Consider the following 26,965-nt stretch of genomic DNA (forward strand, 5'->3'; position numbering starts at 1 on the left):
GTCGCCTGACAGGAACTCTATTTTGAAATATTCAGGAATAAGCTTCAGTTTCCAGAAGCAGTTTATTATTTGTTTCTTGCAGATTCTCAGATACACATTTGAGTTATATGGCACATATTTCTAGATATAATGTTTATTTCTTTATTTTCAGGCCAATGCAGTTCCCTCATTTAAAAACATAATCAAAATCTCTACTAGAGCAGATGCAGTCTTTAATATGTGGCTCATAGCTGAGTTCAGGTTGTCACATATTTTATCAGTATGAAACATTTTTTATTAACAGATTAACATATAAATCTATTCATAAATCACCTTCCAAATCTGCACCCAAAACTTCTCACTCTCAGCCTAGAGGTTTAAAGGTATTCCATAATAAAGCTTATATTGCCTGGAAAAACTTTCTGTTAAATTCAGCTATTTATTCTTATGGTTTCGTGTCCCCAAATAAAATCTACTCTCTAAATATTCCCTTCCTTAAAACGTTTGGTCAAGAGCTAGATTGCAGCTTTCAGGTGCAAGTCTTCCTTCCCAAGATTTATGTAAGAGAGAAATTTCTTTGTGGAGTGAGAGATGAGGGACGAAAATAATTCATGTCAGACTGGAGGTGACCATGTCTGAAGGCCACACCTCATCCTTCAAGGACACATTTCTCCAGCTCCTCACTGCAGCGAACTGTACTCTGTGATGGGCTCCAGCATCTGCTGTTGGGAACCAAACTTCTGCTGATGTTACTCATCAGCTGAAGTTCAGAGAGCAGAAAAAGCAAATCTCTCACACTCCATAGTGTTGAGTGGTTTCTGAACACAGCATGCCCTCTCTGTCTGAGAGAACCCAGCTCATGAGTCCATTTATAATCAGCAAAGCTTTTAAGCCCAGGTTTAACTTTAAATAAATGCCAGTTTTCCTTTGAGAAGTCTCTGATTTAAGAACATACTGCATGCTCTAGTGAGTAAAAATGTTTCAATATGCACATTCATAGGTCTGCTAAACTGGCTCAGAGTGTACTGTCTAGTCAAGATCAATCTAATTGCTCTCTAAAGTGAGTATTTAGGCATGGTATAGGAACTTCTTCTATATATATATTTACATATCTATTTTTATATATGTACCCATACACAGGAGGATCACATACATAGGGTATAGCACCCCTATAGTGGAGGTCCAGGAGCTGTACCTGTTTGGATTTGTACTTTAAGCAGGGCAGCCTTCTTGGAGTGAGTGAAGGCCATGGAGCTGATTTGCATCCAGAGGGGAACTACCCTGTTATGCTTGCACAGTAAAGTGAGAGGTTTACATGATGAATGTCAGCTGTGGATTGCCAGCCTGCTTCCCTGGGTAATTTGTTAGTTGTCATTCCCTCCTTCCCTGCCTCACCTCACCTAGAAGCCAAAATTACTTCAGGGGTAGTCTTGGTCTTTATCAGCAGACATTGTGAGCAGGATTTAGAAACTGAGAATTTAATTAGCTGCTGAAGTCACTTACTGATAACAGTAGCATATTGGACTCTTTATTTGATAAAACCCTGCCAGGGAAAAAAAAACTAATGCTCTTATTTCTTGCAACTTACAGTCAGGACCATTAGACATCCTTTAGAAAGGGAAGAGAAAAAAATGAAAATCAAAAGAAAAATAAATTCCTTGGACTTCTCATTTCCTGTCACCAATGTTGCTTCTTTATCATTGCAAAATATATTTTGATTTGCATGTTTAGCCCTTTTTTGTCTGTGGGCTGCTTCCCACTCCAGCAGCTCCAGGAGGCTCTGGGGGATCTGCATGTGCTTATGGCTGTCCCCTGCTCTGACACATTCACTCATCTGTGGCTGCTGTCAACAAACCCAGCCCTGCAGATGTTCTGAGAGGCAAATCAGCCTCTCGTTGTAGGCAACACCTTACCTAAGCCAACATTTATACAAAATGAGATTTATATAAAAATACGCTTTTAAAATTCTTATTGCTTCAGGTATGTGGGATATTTTTAGACATGGGAGTGGTTCATTCGCTGGCTGTAAAGGCTGGCGTACTGCAAGGCACAGGAAGCGATTCCGAATTGCTGCTGTCGCAGTTAAGGCTCTGTGACACGATCGTTGTGGAGGGCTCCGGCACAGGATGGGTTTAACGCAGCACCTTGACTGAGAGCAGTCGCTGTGGGAGCAGTGACCTATCGAGTTCCACACGCGAGCACAGCCAGCTCCCGCTGCACCCTGTCCTGGCGGGGAGCGGATCCCTCCCGCAGCCTCCCCGCTCGGCAAGCCCGGCTTTGTGGCGGTGGGAGCTGCCCGCCCACGGATCCCAGCACAGGTCCTGCATCCTGCTGGGGCTGCGGCTGCTCAGCGCTGTGCGCTCAGTGAAGGGCTCCTCCTGCCTGGGACACGGCGTCCCGACCCATCCCCGGCGTGGGAGCTGAGCCGCACACGCTGGGAAGTCAGAAGAGGAGTCCTTGGGCATCTTACAAGATGAGCAGTGGAGTACGTGGGCCAATTACTGCAAAAAAACCCCAGCAGGTTGGCGCTTTTAAAAGACTGGGAATACAGAGGAATATCTACATTTTATTCTCAAAGCAGAGCTTAAGAGAGATCTAAATGATTCGTGTCCCTTGCACTGGCTCTCTGCACAGGATTAAGTCTGACCCTGTTAGCATCCAGTCATTTATAATGAGAGCATTAAAAAATCACCATTTATTGATTTGCATCTCTCAAGGGCCCACAAATGACCTCACATTTCCTCTAAAACCAACTGTTGAGCTCTTTACAAAAAAGAAAAAAAATATTTTATAGTAAACATATTTCATATTACCATGTGTGTTTTTTCCCCTAGGTAAATAATCTTCTTTTCTCTGTTAGTAACAGTTTAGCTGATGTGTGTTTTACAGCTTCTTTTAAGCGCAGCAGTTCTGAATGACTAATAGGAGGGGATTATTGGAGCTGTGGAGCAGTCACAGATGTGGCCTGCGCAGCTGTTACCAGACACCCAGAGCTGGGGAGCTGAGATGGGAACGTTTGCTCATCACTCCCACAGGATATTGATCCTGTCTCAGCATGGCAGGTGTAGCTGAATCCCCGAATCCTTTGAAACCCTCAAAGAGCTTTGGCCTCCAAGGTTTCACCTGCCTTCCCCAGGCTGAGCTCAAGGAGAGCACAACCCACACACTAAGAGGACAGATGGGTAAACAGGCACAACCTTGACTATACCTGTGGCATCTCCAGCCACCCTGACTGGAGAAGGATGGAAAGTTTGCAGGTTCAGAAACCTTTCTTTGGCTGGAGGAGAAGCAGCAGCAAACCTACAGCTGAACAAGATCAGGCAATAGCTGCTGTGGGTAGCCTGCTAATGGGTGGGCAATGGGAAAGGAAAGGTGGGTTATATCACTGGAGGAGGGCGAGGGAATGTGGCTGTGGGGCATAAATGAGTTGCTGGGTGCCACTGTAGCTTGAGCAGTTAATAGGAGCAATGATCTTAAGTTACTCTACTGTCACCGAAATGCTTCTTTCATCTAGAAGCTACCACACCATGGTTATAGCTATCTGTTACATCTTTATCAGTGACACGACCAAGTAGAGACTATTCTGAGACTGAGGAGACCAAGTGTGAGGAGTCAGGGGAAGGGCATATGCAAAAAAATGACATATTTATCTCCATTCTCTGCAAGGAGAGTTTGGATAGCATGGGCTGGCTGCTTCACTTACAGACAGCTGTGAAGAGGTAAGGTGGTTTCCAGCTATCCCCAGTCAGAGCTTTCCTTTCTCCACCTGTGAAGCTGAGATAATGACACTTCGTCCTTTTGAAACGCTCTGAAATATGTGGCTTTCTGTTTAAGATCTTAATGTTATATGTGATTACATGCACTTGTAAATGTAGGAAATTTTCCATAACTGTGAGCTACAAAATTGTCATATTCTGATTTAAAGTAGATGTAGTATTAAGCAGTTGTTATATTCGCCTCTGCTTTTTAGGTAAGCAATTAGGCAATTCCAGCATGTCTATGTGTTTAAAATGGACCCCTTTTTCACTAGTTGTTTTCTAAACATTTTGAATTAAAACCTTTGAATGTAAGAATAGAATAGTTGGGGTCTGCTAGGGGAAAAATGCTGTACAAATGTATCCCTTCAGATAAAAATACTTAGAATATGAATAAATCTGCAAACTCATGTAACAAAGAGAACAGCTTGGAAGGAATGTGGGGGAGGGTTAATAAAAATATGTTTTTGTCAGAAACACTTTTCTGTCAATAATTCCATACATTATTTTAATTATTAATTATTTGCTTCAGACAGGAGACAAAGTAAGGTTTTGGGGTTTTAGAAAAAGAGTACTTTACTTCCTTATAAGTAAGGAAAAAGGGCTGACAGGTCTGCAGCCATTTGAATAGGCTGCAAGGTCACCCAGAAAGAAGTGATTTAAGCTTTATGAAGAATGTGGGGAAAAAAAAATCTTAAGTTAGCCTGGGATAATGAAGAGACAAACTGCAATTGCCTAAGAGGAGAGAATTTTGATATATGGGGCAGAAAGGAATGATCAATGGTTCATAAATATAATAGTGGTAAACACAGTGACAGGAGAAAAAATGTATGTGGCTAATATAATTGTTACAAATTTAGTAGCTTTTGCTGTGAGATCAGTTATTGAGGATTTAAGAACAAGGAAAAGATTTTTTTTTCAATAGAAGATAAATGTGAAAGCTTTGAAAACCACCAGAAAGGAGCTAGATGGAAGAAGCACAAAGAAGTATGCTGTATTAATCCTATTGTAGAAGCATTTTGTACTCCCTCATCTTAATTATAGGGCATATTCTCAAAACTCATTTGTGGAATCTTTGACCTTCATAGAGGTCAAATGCAAATGTGCTGGAGGTGAAGGAAGAGCCAGGTGGAAGTGGGAATGTAAGGGCAGGACTCAAACTGAAGGAAATTGAAAAATAAATCCTGGGTTGGCAGGAGAGTGAAGACCGGAGAACAGAACAGAGGATCTGGGAGGAAGGAATAAAAGACACTGCACCAGAGCCATCTTTGCAGGAGAAGGAGCAAATACATTCCTTGTTGAGATGAAGCTTGGCAGAGCTCACTGAAGCATCAGGTGCTGACGTCTGGTGTTGGAAAAGAGGAGGCAGAAGCAAGGCAAACTGTGACAGACCAAGCAGGGAGTCTGAAGGCATCTGCTTCCCAGCCTTAGGAGGAAGATGGGTGGATGGATGCCGAGCACAGTGGTCAGGTTCTGGCCGCTGGCAGTGGCAGCAGGCAGGTGCTATGTCCAGCTGGGCTGGGCAGTGAGGGTGTAGTAGGGCTTAGAAGCACTTGAAATTTTGGTGGTGGGACAGGAGTGGCAGAGAGCCATCTTCCCTAATGCTGCAGTCCGGTTTTGATTTCAATTGTAGTGCACTTCCAATAAACAATAGATTTGAGAAATACCATTTGGATTCTTCATAAATCAACCCCATTGCTTCTTTTCCCCAAACTGACTCCTTGCTCTTCTCTGAGACAAGTATTTGATTTACACTGATCAAGTGCTGGACTCACCCACTGTATATGCTGCTGGGGACGTGGTGGTATTTGAATTCTGAAGCTCTTGATATGAGGAAATGGGGAGATTCAGGTCCTTTTTGGCTTGTCATTTCCCTACTGACCACTGAAAAGTATTGCTGCATCTGTGGATAACTGTAGCCTCCTTAGAGCCTTCCAGTGTATTTAGTACTGGATGGATGTTGGCTTCACACTTAATTGGAAGTGCTGGGGAGAGGAGTTGGAGGCAGGATACAGGGAATTCTACACTTTTGGTTCTTCACTTTTTCTGTATTTAAGTGTTCCTTGCTGATGGAGCACAGATGGTCTTAGATTAAGGAAAATACATGCCAGAACTGCAGGCTAGGCTCAGACTGGGAGTTAAGCTTGACATGAAACAAGCAGAAGGCTGTAATTAGCTTATCAAGAACGTTAGGCACCTGGTGGAGGACAGCAGAGATGTAATGCGCAATGTAGCTATAGAACAATAAAAAAGTACTGAAATCTCTTTTATTAAACATGGAGGACTTTTCATTGCTGACTTTCCCTTCCAGCCCAGCCTGGTAATTTCTGAAAGGTTCTACTTATTCTTGGTTATTAGTGATTTATCAAAAATGGCGTTTTCTGACAGTTTGTGATGCTGAGCACCAAACCCCATAGAAGCCAGAGAGTCTAAAGGTCGAAATCTATGTGTGCTGCCAACACACCTTCCTGGGAAGCTTACACCACACTTGCCTGTGCACCATGTGTACTCCCTGATTGCAAATATCTGTCATCTCACTGGTCCCTCTTGTTGTTTCTGCCTGTTTTTTGCAGCCATGTGTTGTGTTTCACCTCTACCCTAGGATTTAGGCTCACTGGGGCAGAATTGGCTTTTAATTTTTTAGCAGAAATGCCTAGCAGTATGCAGCTGAGTAGTCCATGTGCTTCATGTGTTTCTGCAGTAGACATCAAAATCATAGTAGGAACAAGGTCTAGATATTTTTTCTGGGTGTGCTAGAAAACAAATGGAAATTCAGACATGCATCTGCTGAACTGAATAGGGAAAGTACAAAGACTCCTTTCTACCCATATTATTGAAGCTCAAAAGCTATTACTTTATATTGGGGAAGAGCAAGAGGGAGAGTCTGGTTTCACTTAAGTTCCTGTGGTACAGGCAGGCTCAGGCAGGATCTCTGTTTTCAGCCAGCCTTGCAAAACTTTCCCAATCTCTCTGGCTTGCACAAGACTGGCCTTGGCTCATTAAAGTAGTCTCAAAGCTTTCGTTTGGTCTCAATAATGCAGCTTTCACTTAATTAAAGATTTCCAGTGCCTTTTTTTTTTCCCTTTTGGTTGTACTACACTAAGCCTAAGTGCACAACCAGAAAAGAATGTTGATAGGATAAAGTAAATCACATGCACATTTATTTGTTTAATTGTGCACTGCCCCCTTTTTTTTTCCAAGCCAAGGCAAGACTCAAACCATGTTCAACCTCTTACACAATTTTAATGAGAATATATTGCCATGTTTGTCATCTGAAAGAGTATTAGCACCCCCCAATGCAATAGATGTGATTTCCCTAAAGAAAAACAAGAGGCACAGAACAGTGAAAATGTCATCTTAGTTCTTCATTAGTCTCTTTAATACTGCAGGAAGTGCTGATTTTGATTCCTGAATCTTAGCCTAATTGTTGTGAGAATCAGATCCAAATTGGACAGTTCCTTAAACTTATTTTAGCTTCTTCTCAAAGCAAACAAATAAATGCTGAACAAGTATATTCAATGATGTAACCTGGAGAGGAATAAAAAATGCAAGACTTCCCCACTTTAGAAAGCTGATAATACACAGAGGTTTCACATGTGCTTCAGCGTATATGGAAAGGTTGCTTTTCATAGCTGAACCCTTAACGCGGGTGCACAAAGTTGCACTCCGTTGACTGTGTAGGATTTGTCCATAAGCAGAGGGGGAGGGAATGAAAAAAATGTATAGTGGAGTACCCTTAACATCTCTCCATAAACAGTGAGTTTCAAAGAGTTACAATGGCAAGGAAACCCAGAGCAGAAAAGTGAAGGAGAACAAAATCGCTTTGCTTGATGCAGAAATACAAAGGAGACTATAGCCATGGTAAATTGATTTTGTACTGAATATGGGCTGGTCCATTGGAGGGGGTTTTGAACCTCCTACTCCAGAAATCATTGTGCAAAACAGTAAGAGGAGGCTGCTTAAAAGTCTTGTCACATCTATCAGCAGAGGCCACAAAGAAGAAGGAGGGATTTGGTTCTGAATGGCGACTCTGCCAAAGAACATAAAGGGGTGGAGATGGACATCTTTTGGCGGTAGAGGAGCCTCGAAAGAAGAATTGCTTCCACTATATCAGGGGAAACCATTGCTGTGACTCCATTCGTTGGCTCACTTAGAAATAGCTTGTTGTACCTTGTTTGTATCAACTGAAGAAAAGAAACCCCAAAACAAAGCCTGTTCTTTACAGAATAAACAGTGCTGGTGCTATGAGAAATAGTACTATGTGATACCCACCTGGCCAGTGACAACTGCACCTGCCTGTGCCTCAGCTGTATTTATATTCCTGACCTGTGCTTGACTGCAGTGAAATTTTTCTTTAATTATTTTCCCCTCAGTATATTTAAACCTCTTTATTTAGTTATTTTATTGATTTAACATATAATCTTATGTCTCTGTAATCTCCAGTACATTTTGTAAATGTTGTTATCCTAAGCTGTAAACTGAATGTGACATGGCAAGAAACCAAATTCTACTGTGGCTGTTAATTACCCAGTGTGCTAAAAGCTCATCTTAGTTTCTGTATGCTTTTGGTCTGCACTAATAGGAAAAACAGAGTCATCTTTCCCCGACATCCCCTCTGCTGTTCTCCAGTTCTAGATGTCATCATTCATTCTAAACTGGCTACAGGTGGGAGCTTCAAGGTCTTTTTTCACTAGCATCCCAGCTTACTGAAACTATCAATTTATATTTGGGCCCATACATGCTTTTTCACGCTTAAAAACAATAGCGTTCATGGGAAAGATAAGCATTCCCATATAGAACTTGCAACTAAATCATTGTACTGTTAAGCACATGAAAGCAAAGTAGATGAAGTAGATCACCAAGTAAATGAAATCATTGTCACAGACTGACATTTTTCTTTACATAAAATGATAAAAATATAAACACTAGATAGTGGAAACAGAAATGCAGTGCCATCTTTATCTCTCTCCTTCAGAGCTGTATCTTCCTTCCAAAGCATCGTGTTGGCGTGCTCATCTAACATTGCTGTGTAAATATGTAACTGTCAAAGCTCAGCTTACAGTCAGAGCGGAGCGTGCACTCCTTTCTTTATCATTATGGACAGCTCTGCATTCCATCATCTTTGTACCCTACACTGATTCCCCTCTCTTTGGATGTATCCTTGTGGCATTGCATTAGTGCTTGTTTTAAGGGTCTTCCACAAACCTGCTTATCACTGTCAGTAAGAGGTTTACCCTGCTTTGAATCAGCCCATTAAGCCAGCATCTCTCCTGCCCTTGGTTAATGTGTGTTTTCCTCTTGCTTTCTCCCATTTGTGTCCCCTTTGTGTCTCAGAAGAATCCCAGCCCTGATTTAATAAAATTGTTCTGGTTACGAAAACCTCACAATGAGTTATGTAGCTGCTGAGCTGTGACCTTTCCCTTTTGTGTGGTTGTGCTCTGTTGTCTCTCGGTGCTCCGCCGTCCACTGCTACCTGATGCCTCATTTATTATTGCACTTTACTTATAATGCATTTTGGCAAGGCTATACCTACACAGGCTTGTGCAGGGAGTCCTGGGCTGCAGTGGAGGCTCACAGGTCCTATGAAAACTGCAAATTTGGATGACAAAATTCCATTATGTAAAAAAGCTCAAATTCTCCTCTGTATGGGATTCAGCATCAAGTTACAAATGTTTTACAGCAGAGTTACTGAAAATAAAGCAGTGGCAAGATAATCTGCGTGCTTCAAATACGAATTTTAGTTTGACAGCACCTAAGACAGAGCCGGCTGCTCCGTTGTAACATGTTCTCTGTACACTAAAATTCCTGAAGAGCTGAAAAAAGCTGTAATCTGTACATGGCTGTTGTTTATCTTAGAAAATACTGTTTTAGTTTTAGCACTTGGTATCAAATGTTCTTTACTAAATCTTTAGACAATCGTCTTTAATAATAAAACCTTGTACTTGTACAGTGCTTCCATTTGGATACACTGTAGAAACCGTGATCTGCTAAGCCTCATACAATGCTCCTTTTAGATAAGGGAATGCATAGTCTGGAGCTGTAAATTCCTACCTGACACTGCAGAGAGGGGGGAGTGTCAGATTTACAGACCTTATGTTGTTTAATGGAATCTCCTGCAGGAAAAATGGAAGTTGAAGGCACAAAAACTCAAATTTCTTTTTGTAGATGAGACTGTGGCCATGCCCCAAGATGTCAGAAAGAAGTGGACAGGATACACAAAGTCTTGCCCATTGTTCTAATCTCTAACCCCGCTGCCTCACGCACCACTGATTCAGTGGACGTATTTTATGACACTAGCAAAAAAATGCTGTCTAAGAAGTCATTTGTGCTAGACAGGAAAGTTTTTAGTCCTCAAGAGAGCAAAGGTCAGTGCTCATCTCTGCCTCTGACATGCTCAGTGGCTGTTCCTAGTCAGTTGACCCCTCTGTGCTTCTGGTTTTCCCTTCCTCCCATGTGCCTGTGTTTTCTGTTTAGATTGTAAATGGTCTCAGACAGAAATTCTCTCCCACAGTATGTTTATTGCCTAGAAATAAAGGGTCACAATCTCAGTTCACTCCTCTATGTGCTTCTATAATACAAGTAAGTAACAAGGGACTTTGAAGCTGTGAAAGGGAGAAAACCAGGAACATTGACCAGCAAAGAATTCACAGCAGCTAAAAATGCTCTCTGAAAAAATAACATTTGCAGTGGAGAGCAGACTGTGCCTTTAGGCACAGACACACAACTGTGGTACAGGGGTTTACCCACTTACTGCAGAGCTGTGCACAGGAGGAAAACTGTGAAGCATTTTATCTTGCATCTGAGATACAGGAGGACCATGAGCAGGGTGAGTGACCATGACTCAGCTGAGGTACAGGACCTCATTAGGACTGGGATAACTTGATCAAAAGAGTAGAGCTCCCTTACTGGAGTCTGGGGCCCTGCTCTGCCAGGTGTTAGAGTGGTGCCCTGTCCAGGTGTGCCTGGAAACATAAAGTGGGAGGACAGACTCTACTCTAAATCAGCAAGGCTTAAGAATGAAACCCAAGAGAACAAAGTCAGTCTTCTGAAAACTCTCCTCCCTATCTATTGGTCTGCTGAGTGCGGATGGACACCATTATTTTGTGCAACAGGTGAACCAGGGCAGAGGAACATACCTCAGACTACTGCATTTCTCTTTGCAAGGATGTGGTAACAGTCCAGGAGACAGAGAAACATGAATATCCAAAGATGGTGTTATTTGGAACTGAGTGAAATATCCATTCTTAAAATGAGCACGTCCTTCTTTCTGATGGATTATTCCGTCCTTACTATGCCAGTATGAAGCAGCCACTTCTTCTCTGGCATGAACGAGTGAGTGATTGTGTTCAGCAGCCAATAAATGCCAGGCCAAAAGCAATCGCTGTATAGCAAGATGCTGACATTTGTTTGTAGAGAGAAGGTCTGATTCAGAGATTAAGGTCGTGGGAACTGAAACCCACGGATGGATTTTTTCACTTGTTTGTTTGTTTGTTTGCCAACCTCCATCTTCCAAGTGTTACATTTAAGGTCTTCCCCAGCTGAGTTACTGTCCAGCCACTCCAGAAGAGCCATGTGACTGGGCCAGTCTGTTGTTGGGCTCTATGGGTTTAAATGGAGCAAACAGCTTGAGTTTTACATCTTGAAGGATCTGAGATCACTTAAGGGAAATCAATTAATAATTTGATAACACACAATGCAATTCCCTTCATCCAAACCCCCTCCTCTCCCCGCAATGAATCGACTGAATTCAGTGATCATTCCTCATACCTGTCACTGCACGCAGCAGTGATCTGCAATTTATATACTGCAGTGTGAAGCAGAACTAATTATTGAAGTTTGGCATTCTGTTCTTTCGGTATTAGTTATCTTTTTATCAGACATACTTATCACAGTTTTAATAAATTACCAGTGTTGGAACTTCAGAAATGGCCTCTAGGGTATTAAGCTACTGTGTTTTATTATAAAAAAGTTAGATTTCAAAAAGTTACTTTTTATGGAGCACTGTAAATGTTACATGTCCTCAAGAGACGAGAACCAATGCTTCAAAAAGGGAATTTAACTTTCCACTTTTAGACTAAGGCAACAAGTATTTATGGAGAAGTTCTGGTGGATTACATAGAGAAGAAATAGCTAAAGAGTTGCAGAAATATTTTCACAGTAAACATCATAGAAATGGAAAAACCTCTTCATGGATTTTCTGCATCCAGCCTATAGAACTTCTTTGAAAGACTTTTTTATTCTAAGTGCTGTAAGACCCAGCATTTATCAATTTCTTTTAAATGCAACAGCATTTGCCCAGAGAGGGGTAGATCTACACTGCTGCCATATTATGTAGACACTACAAAGTATACAGAAACATAGGGGAACTGTTGCGAAATGGATTTGTCATTATCAGCAAGAATCTATGGGTGATATTTTAGACATCTGAAATCTGTTCATCAGTATGGATGTGTTGGAACCCTGAGTTCTGAGAATTTCAATCTTTCAGTGTTGACAGGCAATGATATTCAAAACAACATGGATGGAAAGACTGAGGCTGGCATCTTGTACAGGAATGAACCAGCCTCTGAGCAGCCACTGTGGGAATGACTCTGCGCCCCAATTTAGCAAAGTCCCTAAGAATGTGATTAAGCGAAACTGGTCCAGTTGGGTGTGTAAATATTTGCTTTATTTACATTACAGTTGGCAGATTTTATATGCAGGCCAGAAGCACAGTCCCTCCATGTTCTTCTCTCCGGAGACTCGAAGAAAAGTTTCCATACCTTGCTGCGAAATGAGCTGATCCAAAAAAATTTTGTGAATGTAAATAAGAGACGAAGAGATTTTTGGCCTGTACATGGAATTTAGGAAGCAAATTGGTTGGTTTTTTTCAGAGGTACCTTTTTCTGAACATACTAGTGCCTTGTACCGCTACTGGAAAGGAAGAGGTAAATAAAAACCCAGGGAAAGGAATAACTCTGCCAGTTCAGGTCTCTAGTGCACAATAGCTGCCACAGCACAGCACCTCCTGCCCTCCTTCCTCATGCATAACTCAGCAAAGGGTGATGTGACTGGCAGGCTCTGCTCGGGGTGCCCTCGCAGCACAAGCAGAGAACCAAAATCACCTCACAATCCGTGGGCAGGTTGGGAAGTCTCCTGTGGGCACTGTGGATGGTTGATGGAAATGGAAACTCCTGCGTCAGCAATCCCTGCACGCCCGAGCCTGGGACACAAGGTGCTGCTTTTGCTTCTGCATCTGCTGACAGTAGCAGAAACCTGAGGAACACAGTACCTTCTAGAAAAAACTGGCATCTCACAGAATCAGTACTGATTTGGGGGAGGGGTTGGGGGGGGGCTGCTTGTTTGTTTGTTTTGTGGTGGTTTTGTTTCTTGGGTTTGTTATTTTTTTCTAGTAAGCTTGTACTTGAGGGTTTTGTTGTTTCAAACATACACAATGTGCATTCTGGTATTACACATTTTTCTCCTAATAGGAGAGAACAGCGTGATTGTGGGTCTGTCTGCGGGCATGAAACTGGTTTGCATGGAGCACTTGTTTCACTGAAGTGAGGTTGGTAACAGATAGATAGGTTTGTAATAAAACACCATAGATAGGTCTAATTAACAATGGGTTTAGTTGATAAATATGTATGTAACATTCTCCTCCAATCTTAACTTTCCAGCTTTAAACCAATGTTCTGGTTTTGCATGAAAACCTGCAACCTGTGTTGTGCAAGTACAGTGCAGGGATTAGTGAATGCATAATCTATAAATTCATACTGTGGTGTTGAAGTAATTATAAATTGCTGACCTGAGTGTAAAAGCTGGTCCATAGAAGTCTAAGAAATTTTCACATTAGCAGTTGAGGATGCACATAACTATTGATAACAAGACTTGCTAGTGACAGGCAGGCACTTTGGATGCCAGCGCCGGGATGTGCAGGTAATTAAATAAATGTATCTAGAAAGCTGCTCTCAGCAGTGTGTGCTGAATAACTGATGTGACAGCACATGATGAGCTAGAATTCTAGAGCACTGTTGATCTGCAGTCAGAACTGGTAGCAAACTGTGAAGCTCATAATTTATTGGGAGAGACATTAACTCTTTCTCTCTGTGTCCGGGTGTGACCTCTGAATATTCAGATATGCACTGAATAGTGGCTATTGTGGCCCATTCCTGTTAATTTCTAGTTGGGCAGTGTTGCACCAGGTACATGTGATTGTATACACGACTGCTTCTCTGTGATTGTCTCCTTCATGGGACTCCTAAAAATGCAGAAATAATACACAAACATTCAATTTTTATTTTTTTAATAATTGAGAAAATCTGCCTGTGTAGAACTCAAGAAACAGAGATGTGAAGGACCATCTGTCCTTGCACATAGGCTGAAGGAAGGCACATTTATTTGCATTTTCAGTTCAGGGCCAAAGTTGCTTGTCCTCTGGTGTCTGTCTGCACAGGTGGCTGGGCAGTCCTGCCCCTGGTTTGCGTGGCTCATCTTGCACAGCAGCTGCAGCCCTGAGCCGTTCCCTTCATATGGCACGTAAATCTGCGTACCCCATTCTGCAAATGGGCCATGTGGTTATAGGGGAGGTCCTCAAAGTGGCTGGAAACACTGTTAGAAACTGCTTTTCTTCTGGAAATGCATGAGGGAAGAGATACTTGAGAGTGTGTAAGGAGGTAGCATGAAAAGCTGGAGTGCTCTTGATAAGGATGTAATGGGAGGAATTGCTGACACCCTGACAGCCAAAAAAGCTGTTTGCTTGGTTGCTTAAGCACATGGTAAGTACATATTGTCCTGTATTTGGATATAGCCCTGCTTCAAGGTTTGTCATGTCTTCATCCAGACTGTCTTCCATGACGCCATGAAAGTTGTTTTATTGCATTTGGGTCCAGAGATGTGTACTGCTTTTGACTGACATATGTAGCAGGAGGTATAAAAATAATGCCAGATGTGTTTTCTGGGGCTGAGAAACTTAAATGTCTCAGACAACTGAGAAAATTAATCATAAATTCAGGATGATATCCCAACAGAGTGACCAAAAACATCTGGTGGATACAGTTTGTACCTCATCCAAGTGTGCAGAGGCAGTTAAAGCAGTAAAAAAAGAGAGAAAATAATTTGATTTATTAAGGGAGACAAGGAAAGGGAGGGGAGGCACCTAAGCCATTGTTCAAGAACCTGGCTTTTGAAAAGTATTATGATCAGGTAAGGAAGCAAAAGTACAAAGCATCTCTTACAGTGCTGTGGTGTCATGCAAGTATTAAATAGGTCTCCTTCTCACTGATAAATACATGGGTACACACAGATGCACTCCAGAGAGAGACATCTTTCTGAAAGTTGCTCTGTCAAATGTTCATTCATTTGATCCTGGGACAAAATGGATCTAAGGCAGAGGAAGAACATATGCTCATCTCTGGAGGAGGGGCTTGGATACACCAGTGAGAGGATACAGAGCACCAGCATCACACAGAGAGTTTGCACAGAGGAGACCAAGGCAACAGAGGTGACAAGGGTGGGACATTTTGACCTGAAAAGACAGCTGATCAGTCAAGTAAAGGAACCAAACAATGCTGGAGAGCTCATGTGAGAGCCCCAGGCTCAGAGGTCTGAGCCTAGCCAGGTCCAAGCCACAGGCCATGGCCACAGATGTGTGTGGGCTCCTGGGAGTCCAGCACAAGGCCTTGTCTAGGCTGTAGGTCAGCAGACCTTGCAGTACAAATATTTAAGTGCACACTAGCTGCTTGGCTTTGCAATTATACTTTTATTATTGTCAAGATGTTCTGCTTTGCAGGGTCATGAATATTTTCTTTGAGTCACCAGAGGTCATTGGAGTTACTCAGCCCTCAAGCTAGCTCCTCCCTGTCCTAACAAAGACGTGTGGGACTTGTAAAACATATTCTGGATTGCCATATTGCTTAATTATCCTCTTAGCTCTAATGAAGTGCACCCTGACTAATGGTGCAGTCACAAACAACATGTTGCTATAATTTGGGCCATCACCAAGATCTTCTTTATCACTAGACTCATCAAGGTAGTGCTTCAGAAGGCTGAAGGGCAATGTGCCTAATAAAAGAAAACATTTAGACACATCAGAACATGGCTGGAGGAGAACAGTGCTCTGACTAGAGCTACATTTGCAACATGCCTGGAAATTCTGTGGTGCAGGTGTCTGGCAGGAAGAGCTGGGTGACCCCTGGGAGGCCAAATTCTTCTGTGTTGCATTGCTGCAATCCCAGATGACCCAGAGTATTTGCAGAGAAGCAGCATCGATTGCTGAAGCAACCAACGATTTTTGTTTTCATTTTCTCCTGTCAAGCACTGTTAAGGTGAACTGGGCTGTACAATGGAAAGTTCTCTGTCTCTGGTTTTGAAATGGGAAGAAGGGCCTTCCAGTAAGCAATCTCTTTTCTGAATATCGTTCTCTTTTTTTTTTTTAATTAAAATTGTCGAAACTTGATTGAAGGTACAAGGACACTCTAGTTTAATGAGCATGGGCTAGAGCTGGGATTGCAGATCAAAATGCTGATGTGCAGTTGCTCTTCTGGTGTCAAGGGCCCCTGGTAGCCACCAGGCAAAATTCCTTGTTCTCCTATGATGACTTACAGTGTGAGCTCTGTCACCCAGCGACATTCGCTCTCAGGATATGACTGAATGATGCTTTTCAGCAAGGACTTATCCCAGCTCTCACAAAAACACTTCTGAGGCACAAGCTTTTGGCCTTCGCCATGGATTGGACTGCAGTATATGGGAGGTACTTCCCAAGTGGCTTCCAGGGAAAGACCTGTGCTCTTCCCTTCTCACCAGATCTTTGCCTGTGCTCGTAAAGTCTTTATTTCAAGCCAAACTGAATGGAATGCTCAGCTAATGGAGAGATGCCTTTTTTTTTTTCCTTTTGGAATGAGATAGAAATATTGTTTCCCCAAATGTTGTATATAAATGCATTTCCTGGCTGGTTGCATTTCTTGTAGGTCTGAATGAGTGCCTTCATGGACCTGAGCTGGGAGTGGGAAAATTCATCCTCTCTTTTTAGTGGTTTCCCAACTTTCTCCTGCAAAAAACTGGATTTATCATGTATCAAGGGGACAATTTCCATGGCAGCCCAGGGTTTAAAAAGTATATTGGCTGCAGTGAGAAGTTCAAGAAGAGTTCAGATCCGGACCGAACTTTGAAGCTATTTCCTTTGTTGGTAATGGACTGAGGAAAATAAAAATAAAGAAAACCTGGCTCTGTTAGGGGAGCTTTGGATCTTTATCTGAACTTTGTGAGCCTGGCCTTTCCTATGTAACAGAGCTATTTTTCTGGTACTCAGAATGATGTATTATGTATAGTATGGATATTTATATGTATTTTCACCTCCAGCTAACAACACCTGGTTGAATTTGTTAGGACTATTTTTAAAAAGTGCTGAAGGGAGGAAAACTGGGGAGGGCACTGAATAGTTTGGAATGTTGCTAAATATTTTAAATCTAAAAGTTCTCTCTAATGCAGCTTTTCTGGTCTTGACTTTTCTTGTGAAGGAAGGGGCTGTTCATTCTGAAGAAGTCAGAGGCAACTGGGGACCACACATGCTCTCAGCCCCCAGTCAATAGTGCCCTCAGCCCTAATGTGTTTTACTCTACCTCAGGACCTGACCCCACTTGTCTGGCATCACAAATCACCATCAACCTTTCTCCCCTCTTCCCACCTCTCTGGGTTTCACCTGTCAGCTCCCAGTTTTGATCCAGCTTGATTCATTCCAGGGTTATTTAAAAGGTGATAATCTTGGGGATAAATTTAAGAAGACCAACAGATTTGTGCAGAACTGTTGGACTTTGCTGTAGGGAAGTTTTCTTTCTGGTGATGAAAGCTGGGGGTTTATACAGCACTGTCCTCTTTAAAAAGAATGTGATGACTTGGTGTGTGGGGCTTATGTCTTGGACCTTCCAGCTGAATGATGATCAGAAGTTATATTTACATGTAAATTAAAGGCTGTCCTCTGTGAACATCCCAGTTGCCACTGCATCCCACTGCCTCTGGACTTCTCATCTATTTATCATTTGTGTGCTCTGTGAGCACAGTGGGAGTTAGATACATGTTTACTGTCACAATGCTGCTTTTAAATTGGGCTGTGTGAATTGGCTGGAGATACTTGCTTTTGTTTTGGGACTCTTCAGACATGGTGGTTGGTGGCGTTCCTGCGTGACTTGTGCATTTTGGTTTTTCAGGCAACAGCATGGGGTTCAGATGAGGACACCAGGAGGTCCTGTCAAAGTAAAGGGAAAACAGAGGTAAGTTTTGCTTTGCTACAATGATGTTACGGGTAAATATATTTGCAACATGTGAAATCCACACAGAGAATGTCTGACACCAGTTCGAGCTTGCAAATTTGCAGCAGTTTAGCTCTCCTACCACATGTGTATAAGCACCACCAAGCAAGCCACTTCAAAGGCCCCCTGTCCAAGTTATTACACTTGCTCTGCATGAAATTGAAAGGTGATTTCACTGCTGGAGAGGACACAATTTGTAACACATCAGGGAGCAGAGTGGTGGCAAGCCAGGGGTAGCATCCTGCAGTGGGGTGTGAGGCCAGGAAGGTTGGCTTAGCCCAGGTCCTTAGCAATGAGCCACTGGCATTCAGCCCCATGGGATTCAATGCTTGCTTGCAGTTAGAGTTCATAGTTGTGTAATTCCCTGGAAGGTGTGGATTGAATCTGCTAGCACACTGCAGTCTCTTCAGGTTGAATGTCACAGAGCTGCTTCAGAGGCAGGTGCACTCTGTTAAACTGCAGTTTGAAGTAAGAATTACTTGAACTAGCACGTGCTGTCCCAGAAGTCCAGAGTTTGCAGGCATTTCTGATTCAGCCACAGGGCCTTTCCACTCTTCTTCTGAGAAGCTAAAACAAAGGCATCTACCTAAAGGCAGGAAATGTTTTTAATTTTCAAATGTGATATTTGTGCTCTTCAAAAATCTTCAGGCTTCAGCTGAACCCTCTGGTTGCTATTGTGCTTAATACAACACTGCAAAGAGCTCTCAGTCCAAACCAGAGGAGCTGGACAAGGGATAAGACAGGATAAGCAAAATTTTTGCTAAGACACGGACAATCAAGCAGAGAGTGATTGTGTGGCTGGCCCAAAATGCTAGAATCTGCCACATTCCAGTTTGCTGCTTTAAACACAGGATTATCTGATCTTCCATTGACAATAATTTTATATAATAAACTTTATGTGGTTACTGTATTAACTTGTTTATACACACACACACACAAAAGCTAGCAGATAGGCAACAATTTGCTTCATGTAGCTGTGGAGAACAGGAGTATGGGTATCCTAGAACATATGCTAGAGTTTCATGTAGAAACTACATTATGCAGGAAATCAACATGGAGGCAAAATGGATTGGGATGGGCAAACACCAAACACGGCCAGCAATGATAATAAGTAGGACAAAATTGAAAAACTCCAAAATCTAAGACATGAGGAATTTTTGAATTTATGGTATTTGCACTTTAGATGTGCAAAGAAAGGCTTTTCCTCTTTTCTTCCTTTGTAAAGTACGTAAGATTTAAGTTGTATCCTGTTGTTCATGAAGAATTTGAATTTGTAACCCGGAATTATTTTGTCAACCCCTGGATAAAGCCATGCATGTGACTGAACAAATTCTAGGGTAATTTCAATCTATCTTTGTTACTGTTACGCCAAAAGTAACCAATGGTCTGAGTATCTTCACTGCTGCCTTCTCACACTGCAAAGGGTTTGCAAAAAAATTTCATGAGGATAATGCTCTGAACAGCTGAGTTTATGCTGATTATGAAACAGAGCTTGAAATCATTTGGTGGGTCCAGTGACCATGAGTGAAGTTTGGAGGAACAGTAATTAAACTGACTGTTAGGCACTTCTTGTCATACTAATTATGGCAAACAAAGGTGTTGACTAAGAGTCTGACAAGAAGACAGGAAGGCACAAAGGCAGAAGGATTCTGCAGTAGCTAAGCAAACACTGATCTCCCAGGTCTGTATCTACTCTAACCCGTGTGTCCACAGCTGAGTCCCCCTGTACATTCATTGTTAGTTACACTGCAGAGAAATGATTCAGCACCAGCTCAAAAATACCAGTCTAGGCAGCAATGAAGTGCCCTACTCCAGCTAAGTCCAGATCTGACCCAGCATCTCTGCCCTTGGCTGGGTAAAGGGAGCAGGTGAGGGCAGCACTATTGCGAACATCCCTGATTCTGCTGTGCAATGGTGGTACAAGATGCAGAGCTCTGTCTCCCTCAGCTCTGCTTTGTCAAAACTTGACTAATGGCAGGTTTCTACCCAGCACAGATGATTTGATGATAAATATGTTATGGATTGTCAAGCACTTACATATGTGGTGATAGAGGCTAGAAATAAGGAGAACCTTTGGCTCTTACATTAATTCACAGTATAGTTTGCCTAAGTTATATGACTGGCACAGTTTCCTTGCCCATTTAATAATGTATGTAGTTTAGGTGAAGCTTTCAAAACTGCTTCATGTATTAAAATGCCTTTTTTATTGTGCCTGGTGAGTATCTAAATAAGATTCTTCCTGCTGCTTAGGAACTCTCTTCCTAAAATGCACAGAGCTGTACCCTACGAAAAATAAAAAAAACAAGAATAAAAGCCAAAAATGCATATCACAGAAGTGTAATTATTATGGTATAGTAGTTACTTCACATTTGAGTACCTATTGTCTAGAGAAAAGGCAGATGAAAAATCTGGGTCTCAGATACAAGGTTAGAAGGTACCATTTTTTCTGACACCTCTGGCCATAAATTTCACCTGCTTATTCCTAAATGGAGCTCAGTACCTGAACTTGTCTGCTGTACTTTTTAAAAAAAGATGGAAAGTTTTGCTCTGAAGCCCTGAAGCAAATGTGCTGCCTGTGCTTTGCTGGCTTGTTCTAATGGCAGATCACCTTTCCTGTTAACATGTATTTTAATTTTGATTTGGATCTGGCTTCAGTTTTTAAGTGGCTGGGTTTCATTTTGCCCTTGTCTGGTAGATTAAAGAGCCCTTTAGTTACGAATATTTATTGTTTACAGAGGCACTTATGTGCTCTTGTCAATGCAGCACTTAGGCTTTTTGATAAAGTAAAAAGATGAGTTCTACAAGCCTCTTTCTCTAAGTCATTTTTCTACTGCCCTTGAATACTTTTTGTCTGTTTTCTGCACACTCCAATTTTTCACTTGTATTCCCTTGTCAATCTCTCTAATGCCTGAGTGTGATTAAAACAGTCTTTCACCCTCCTCAGTTCATATACATGGTGGTTTTGTAAGCTCCTCTGCCACAGGAGATCATGCAGAATTGCCTGGCCACTGTGACCACTAAATCCTTTTCATAGTTACTACTCTTGGGATGTAATCTCCATGCTTATACATAAAGCCCTTTTGTTCCTCTTTCTTTGATGCATAATATCATTAAAAAATGTATTTTATTTGTTGGGTCCAGCTCACCGACCATCCTGGCACATATGACTATATATATACACAGTGAGGCACTGGCCTCATTGATAGTTACTACTTTTGCCATCTCTGGGGTAAATGTTTGTTAAGAAAAATGTTGATACTGGGCTGGTACCACCCCAGCTGCGGCTGCACTAGAACTGCATGTTTGTGAGTGATTTCATTTCGAGGATTTTTTTCATCACAGTCATTTATCAGATTTTAATCACTTAATGTATAAGTTCCTGAACCGGATTTTAAAATTAACTCTCTGCAATAAATCATGCAGTGTTAAAACAAACACCTCAAAAAAGTCTCTTTTATTGATGTTATTTTTATCAACTAAAACTTGTGGTTTCCTCAAAGAAGCATACATGCTTTGCTTGCCATGTCTCTGGAGAGCCATGCTGGCTTCCACAAGTAATCATTCTTATTTTTGCAGCATTTATAGAGCGTAGCATGACCAATATCTTTAAACTGTCCCCTGGAAAACATCCACATTATGGAGAGACAGTGCAGAGAACAAAGTCAGTGTTATGTTGCCTTTCTTTGTTTCTTCCAAATGAAATCATCCAGAGGTGATGATAAAATGAATGATGGATAGAGCAGAAGGGTAAGAGATGTATTTAATTTCATTAGGAGTTGCTCAGCTCCTAGTTTGTAATTGGTTTGTCTCTGCATAACATTCCCCATCCACCACATCTAAGGAATTTTGTCTGACATGGAAAATTGTGGCTTTTTAAACATTAGAACTTTGGTCTTTCTTTTGTCTAAGCACCGAATTATTTGTTAACTTTCCAAAAGCAGCACACCATCATTTTAAACTGTGTAAAGAAACCATTTGTGAAAATGGCAGCTCTTATGTTCTGCCCTAAGAGCTTTGTGTAGCCAGGAGGAAGATGATGCACTAATAACACTTCCTGAGCAAGACAGAAGTGAGAGAAATATCTGATAGGCATCCAGCTGGGCTGTCCCCCTGCATTGCCTGTATAGCTTCTAACCTTTTTTTTTAAGGTGTCATGTTGCTGTGGATGCACAAGGTTACAGGGAAGTCCTAGCCCAAGGCTACAATTCCAGTTGAATGGGATTGGTGCATAGAAATTGCTGAGCTAATGGACGAATCAGCTATTTCAGGCCTTCCAGTGGCTCTGTGCCACACAGAGGATGCTTATCTGCTTATCTGGTGGAACTGGGAAACTCCACACCACTTAAGAATAATAGGCATCCAGGTAGGAGAGGCACCATAAAAATCTCCAGGGAAACAGAAATAACTGGGAGGCCATCAACTATTTTTATCCCCTTTGTACCTGCTCCTAGAGACCTGAACCTACATTCCTATTACTTCTGCTAAGCTGTCAATGCAGAATCAGCCCCCAAATAAATTTGATTAGAAGTCTATTAAAGAACATTTGGCTGGAAAAATCATTAGCAATTCTCTTTGCTATCTGTTGCACTCAGAGGAGAAGGGTAGTTTGGTTGGGGCCTTGGCTTAAACTGAGTAACAGAATTGCTTGTCCAAAAAAATAAATACAGATATCTGAGAGTGTATCAATAGCAGTGCTCAAGAACAAGTTAGGTCTTGATTGTTTTTTAATAAATTGGGATAAACTGCAGCAGATGCACTAAATGTTTGCTGTACTCTAAAATGTCACCGAAGGGGTAACTTGGAGTTCTGCTGGCTGATTCTCTGAACTCCAGGTTGTACTCCAGACTGTCAGACTGTCTGCAACAGCTATTTTTCTCATACAGGGTATAACTGTAAAATATATCAGTATGTGATGAAATAGTGTTAGCGTAAAAAAAATAATTAAAAAGGAGATCTCTGACAACAGGGCTTGGGTAGTTTATTTAAGCTAGAAAGCCATTAAAGTAGTGTCTATATATAGCTATGCTTTCAAAGAAAAATGCATCTGTACAATGAGATTAAGGGTTTATAACATTTTAGAACTATGGTGTTAAGAGATGACAGAATAAACAACTAAGAGGCATCTACAGCTGGCTTATTTGCAGAAACCTGAGACTTTTTAAATTTTACCTCAAATGGAAGCTGCAGGAGGTCAGCCCCTCCATTTGCTGATCTGTCCACATGAATGAAGGCAGTAACAGGACACCACTCTTGTTTCTCAGGTTTGAATTGTGCTCTCAAAGCAACTTGACATCTCTGTGAGCTCAAAGGAGACCTGGTCCTGTCCACAGCATTCACAGCCAGTGGGTGAACAGTAACTCTAAATGTGACCAAAAAACAAACAAGAATAGGCTTAAACTGGTGGCAGGAAGGGGCTTCAGTGCAGTTTTTTCTGACTGTGAGATCCTGTGGCCTGTAGTGTTGAGCATTAGAAGTCATGTCCTCTTCCTTCCTAGGTAAACAAGGATCATTAGACTAGAGAAAAGTGATACCTTCTAAATTTATGGCCCTATCTCAATAAAGGGACCAATACCAGGTAATTCTGAGGAAGGAGCAAGAACCTCAAAGTACATAACATGCAATTCATAGGAAAATCAGAAATATGCTTAATTCTCTGGCAGTGAGGCACAGGTTTTTATCAGCTCTGCCATATATTTAATAATAATCCTAACTAACATAACTGAGTTATTCTTATTAACCATATAAATATGCAGTCTTCCCCCTTTATTTAAAACCTTAATCTCTTGATCCCAGTAATATCTTCTGGTGATGAGATTTGCAGACTGATCATACACAGATTTAACTGTCTGCTCCATAATGTGAGAGCAGGATCCAAATATTGTCTTGTCTGGACAGAGGTGGGTTCAAACTTGCCAAATTTTCTGCTTATATTAAAGCCCTTCTGAATTTTGCTTCCTGTGTGCAGTTTTCCAGCCACATGGAAGAAACTACATTAAATAGCTCCTATTTTCTGTAGGGGTTTGTGAGATCATTTTACTAACCAGTTGCCTCAGCTATGACTTGTTGCAGAGAGCACTGTATTGAATAACTTTTCAAAGCAAATCCAGGCTGGTTTAAAGAACACAGAGAGGAGGCTGTTCCTTGCTGTTTATTTTGAGAATGGGGTAGAAAGAGGATCTAATTAAATCTCCCAGACACCGTCTTGAGAAAAATCCTGCAAACTGGAGCATTTAAGTGGTTTTGTTTCTTCTTTGCTTTTGTTGGAGGCTTCACAGATAGATGTGACAGGTACAGCAATAAGAAACATGAGATGAGCACTGTATTCCGCTTTGGGCCAGGCAGGTTGGAGAGATGTGGTCTGGTAGTGAGACCTTTGTGTCTGTCCTCTAACTCAGTGTGTCACCACAGAGAGTTTAGCACCTGCATTGTTTTGATTCACCCAGCTGAGAGAGCAGGGCAGACAATGTACATCTGTTTCAGAACATTGCTTTAAGTGTATAAATTGCTTTGAGACCAGTGCTTGAAATGAGCATATTACCATTGCTCTTCCTCCAGGAACATGGAGTGCTGCTACCATCATCAGTGAGGCAGGTCTGGGGGAAATGCCTGCTCAGTTAATTCACAGGAACAACTACAGGTGGACATGGCCCACACCAAACAGCATTGTTTTTAAGCAGTAAAAATGGAGTAAAAGTATGCAACAGATCCATCACTGCCAGTAGACTGCAGCAATGACCTTCCAGAGAAATTCTTTTTGTGTGCTATCTTCTCAGCTGGGAAGATTTTTACAGAAATTGATGTTTGTTAATCTGTAATACAGTTCTGTGCAAATAAAGGGAATTCTCCAAATTAGGATTTTAGATTTTGGCTGGACAAGGCTTTAGTTAGGATTACTTTGTATTAGCAGGAAAATATACAACAATATAACTAGTCTTAGCTGGTTTAGGACAGAAGCTGTGCTCAGACCTTGCACAAAGAGAATGGTGGCAGTGGAGGGGGAGCAGATGGGTACTCTCTTACTGTGTGAAATTTGAGTACAGAATGGCATTCTAGGTTAGATGGCAAATCAATCATATTCTGAAAACAAAACTCTGTTGGGAGACGACCTAATACTTTTTTTTAACAGCATTCGCTTGAGAAATTTTAGTACTTTGCAGTCAAATATATAGTGGTCCTAAAATTATGTGGGATTGAATAACTGTACTCTACAGAAAGAGGAATTACCTTACCCAGTCATGAAATGCAGACATCTCTAGGCAGGGAGGAGCTGACAGAACTCCCAGCACCATGCAGCAATGGCAGGAGAGGGCAGAGAGGCTGGCAAGCCCTTTGTCTTGTTAAGGGAAGCAGTGAGACCACTATTCTCAACACACAGAAGGTGGCACAGTGCTTCTCAAAGTCCTGTTTGATAGACTGATACACCATCACCATGACTGATCTGCTTCTGAAATGAAGAGTTGACCCAGCTATGAATCTAAGCTCTCAGTTTTTGGGCAGCAGGTAAGCGCCAGGCTGGGCAAGTGCTCCTGGGCTGGCTCTGTGCCATTCAGAAGCAAGGATCACATATCATGCCCATGCAGTTGCCATCTGTTGCTAACACTGGCAGGTTTCTACGTTGAATCCTTTCTGTACAGCAAATGAAATAAGGTAGTGTGCAATCCAGCTAAGCAAGCCCCTTCCTTTCCAGATGATAGGGGGTGTTTTTACACTGCTGAGTCTTGCAAATGAAGTCTTCAGGGAAATGGTCAACAGCGTGGAGTGCTGTGAGATGGGAGCTTGCAGAATGATTGCTGCTCACAGGAGGGAGAAGTGGTGTTTGCAGCTGAAGGCTCAACTTAGTGGCAAATGATGATCTATTGGAGGGAAGAAAGCAAAGCAGCCAGGGTAACCCAGATGAGGTTGCTATTTTCTAACAAGTTTCCTTTTCTGTTTCTGGTATAACACAATAGACTTTCTTCCCCTGGAGCCCAGTGGGTGCCAGTCATTGCTCATATCCTCTCCTCTGAGGTGGCCCAGGCCAGGCGGGCTGGTGCACATGGCTCATTGGGGCTCTTCAGGTGATCCTTGGGGCAGGTGGTTCTGGAGCCTCTTGCACTGCCTCTGGGAATTGCACGCTAGTCTCTCACCTCCCTTTTCCTGTGTGTATTGTTAGAAAGTTCCTGCCTTATGTGGCCTCTTCCTCCTCCGCTGCTTAACTCCAGGGGATGCTCAATTAGCCTGATCTGCACTCCACAGGTCTCTGGATATGAGGCACTGGGGAGAAAGAGAGACCATGGCTTGCTCTAACAACAGAAGGCGATTTTCTGAAATAAAGACAACTGCAGCCTTGTGCTGCCACCCCAGCACAGCATGGGACAGCAGGATCCCCACACCTTTGGGGACTGCCATGTGGAGGGAATTGCTTATAGGTACCAGCAAATGGTCAAGCAACTGAGATCGGGAATCTGCTATTTCTCACTGGCCTGGCCTGAAAAAGAAACTCCTTCTACCATGGAAAATCCTGAGCACACAATCCTCTGGGAGGCAGGAAGTAACAGCTTGTTCAAGCACGAGGTTCTCCTGACCAGCCTGGTCTATTAAAGAGAAGTTCCTGCTGTTTTCCTGCTGGCACTGGTTTGAATTATAGTGCAGACAGACCTGCTATCCTTCACTGGAATTTGTGTCTGGGTAATGTTTTCAAAGCTGCAGCATTACTGGGAAAATAGGTCAGAAGTATCATCATGGAAAGAGGGAGAATCTCTCCTCCAATCTAAGCAGAGCACAGAAAGAGGCACTTGTAGCTATGACAGAATCAACCCGATGGATAACATCCTACCCCAGGACTGTGCAGGGCTATGGTTAGAGAAATAACCAGCAAATTTGGCTTGTTCACTTAGGCTGCTGGCTCCCTACAGCTGTGCACTGCTTGAGGCAACAAACCTCAGCCCAAGTTAGAGCCAAGGAAGG

General features: G+C 42.1%; 1 protein-coding gene across 3 annotated transcripts in view; it reads left to right on the top strand.

Moving 5' to 3' along the window:
• The window catches only part of SEMA5B (semaphorin 5B), a 216,500-nt gene that overhangs the window by 120,253 nt on the left and 69,282 nt on the right, over positions 1-26,965 (top strand). For all 3 annotated transcript variants that reach the window (XM_017740237.1, XM_017740238.1, XM_008638244.2), the window contains exon 6: positions 17,918-17,980. In XM_017740237.1, coding sequence (XP_017595726.1) covers positions 17,918-17,980 — 63 coding nt within the window. The remainder of the gene's footprint in view (positions 1-17,917; positions 17,981-26,965) is intronic.

This window comes from Corvus brachyrhynchos, unplaced genomic scaffold (genome assembly GCF_000691975.1).
Source record: "Corvus brachyrhynchos isolate BGI_N302 unplaced genomic scaffold, ASM69197v1 scaffold126, whole genome shotgun sequence".
NCBI lineage: Eukaryota > Metazoa > Chordata > Aves > Passeriformes > Corvidae > Corvus > Corvus brachyrhynchos.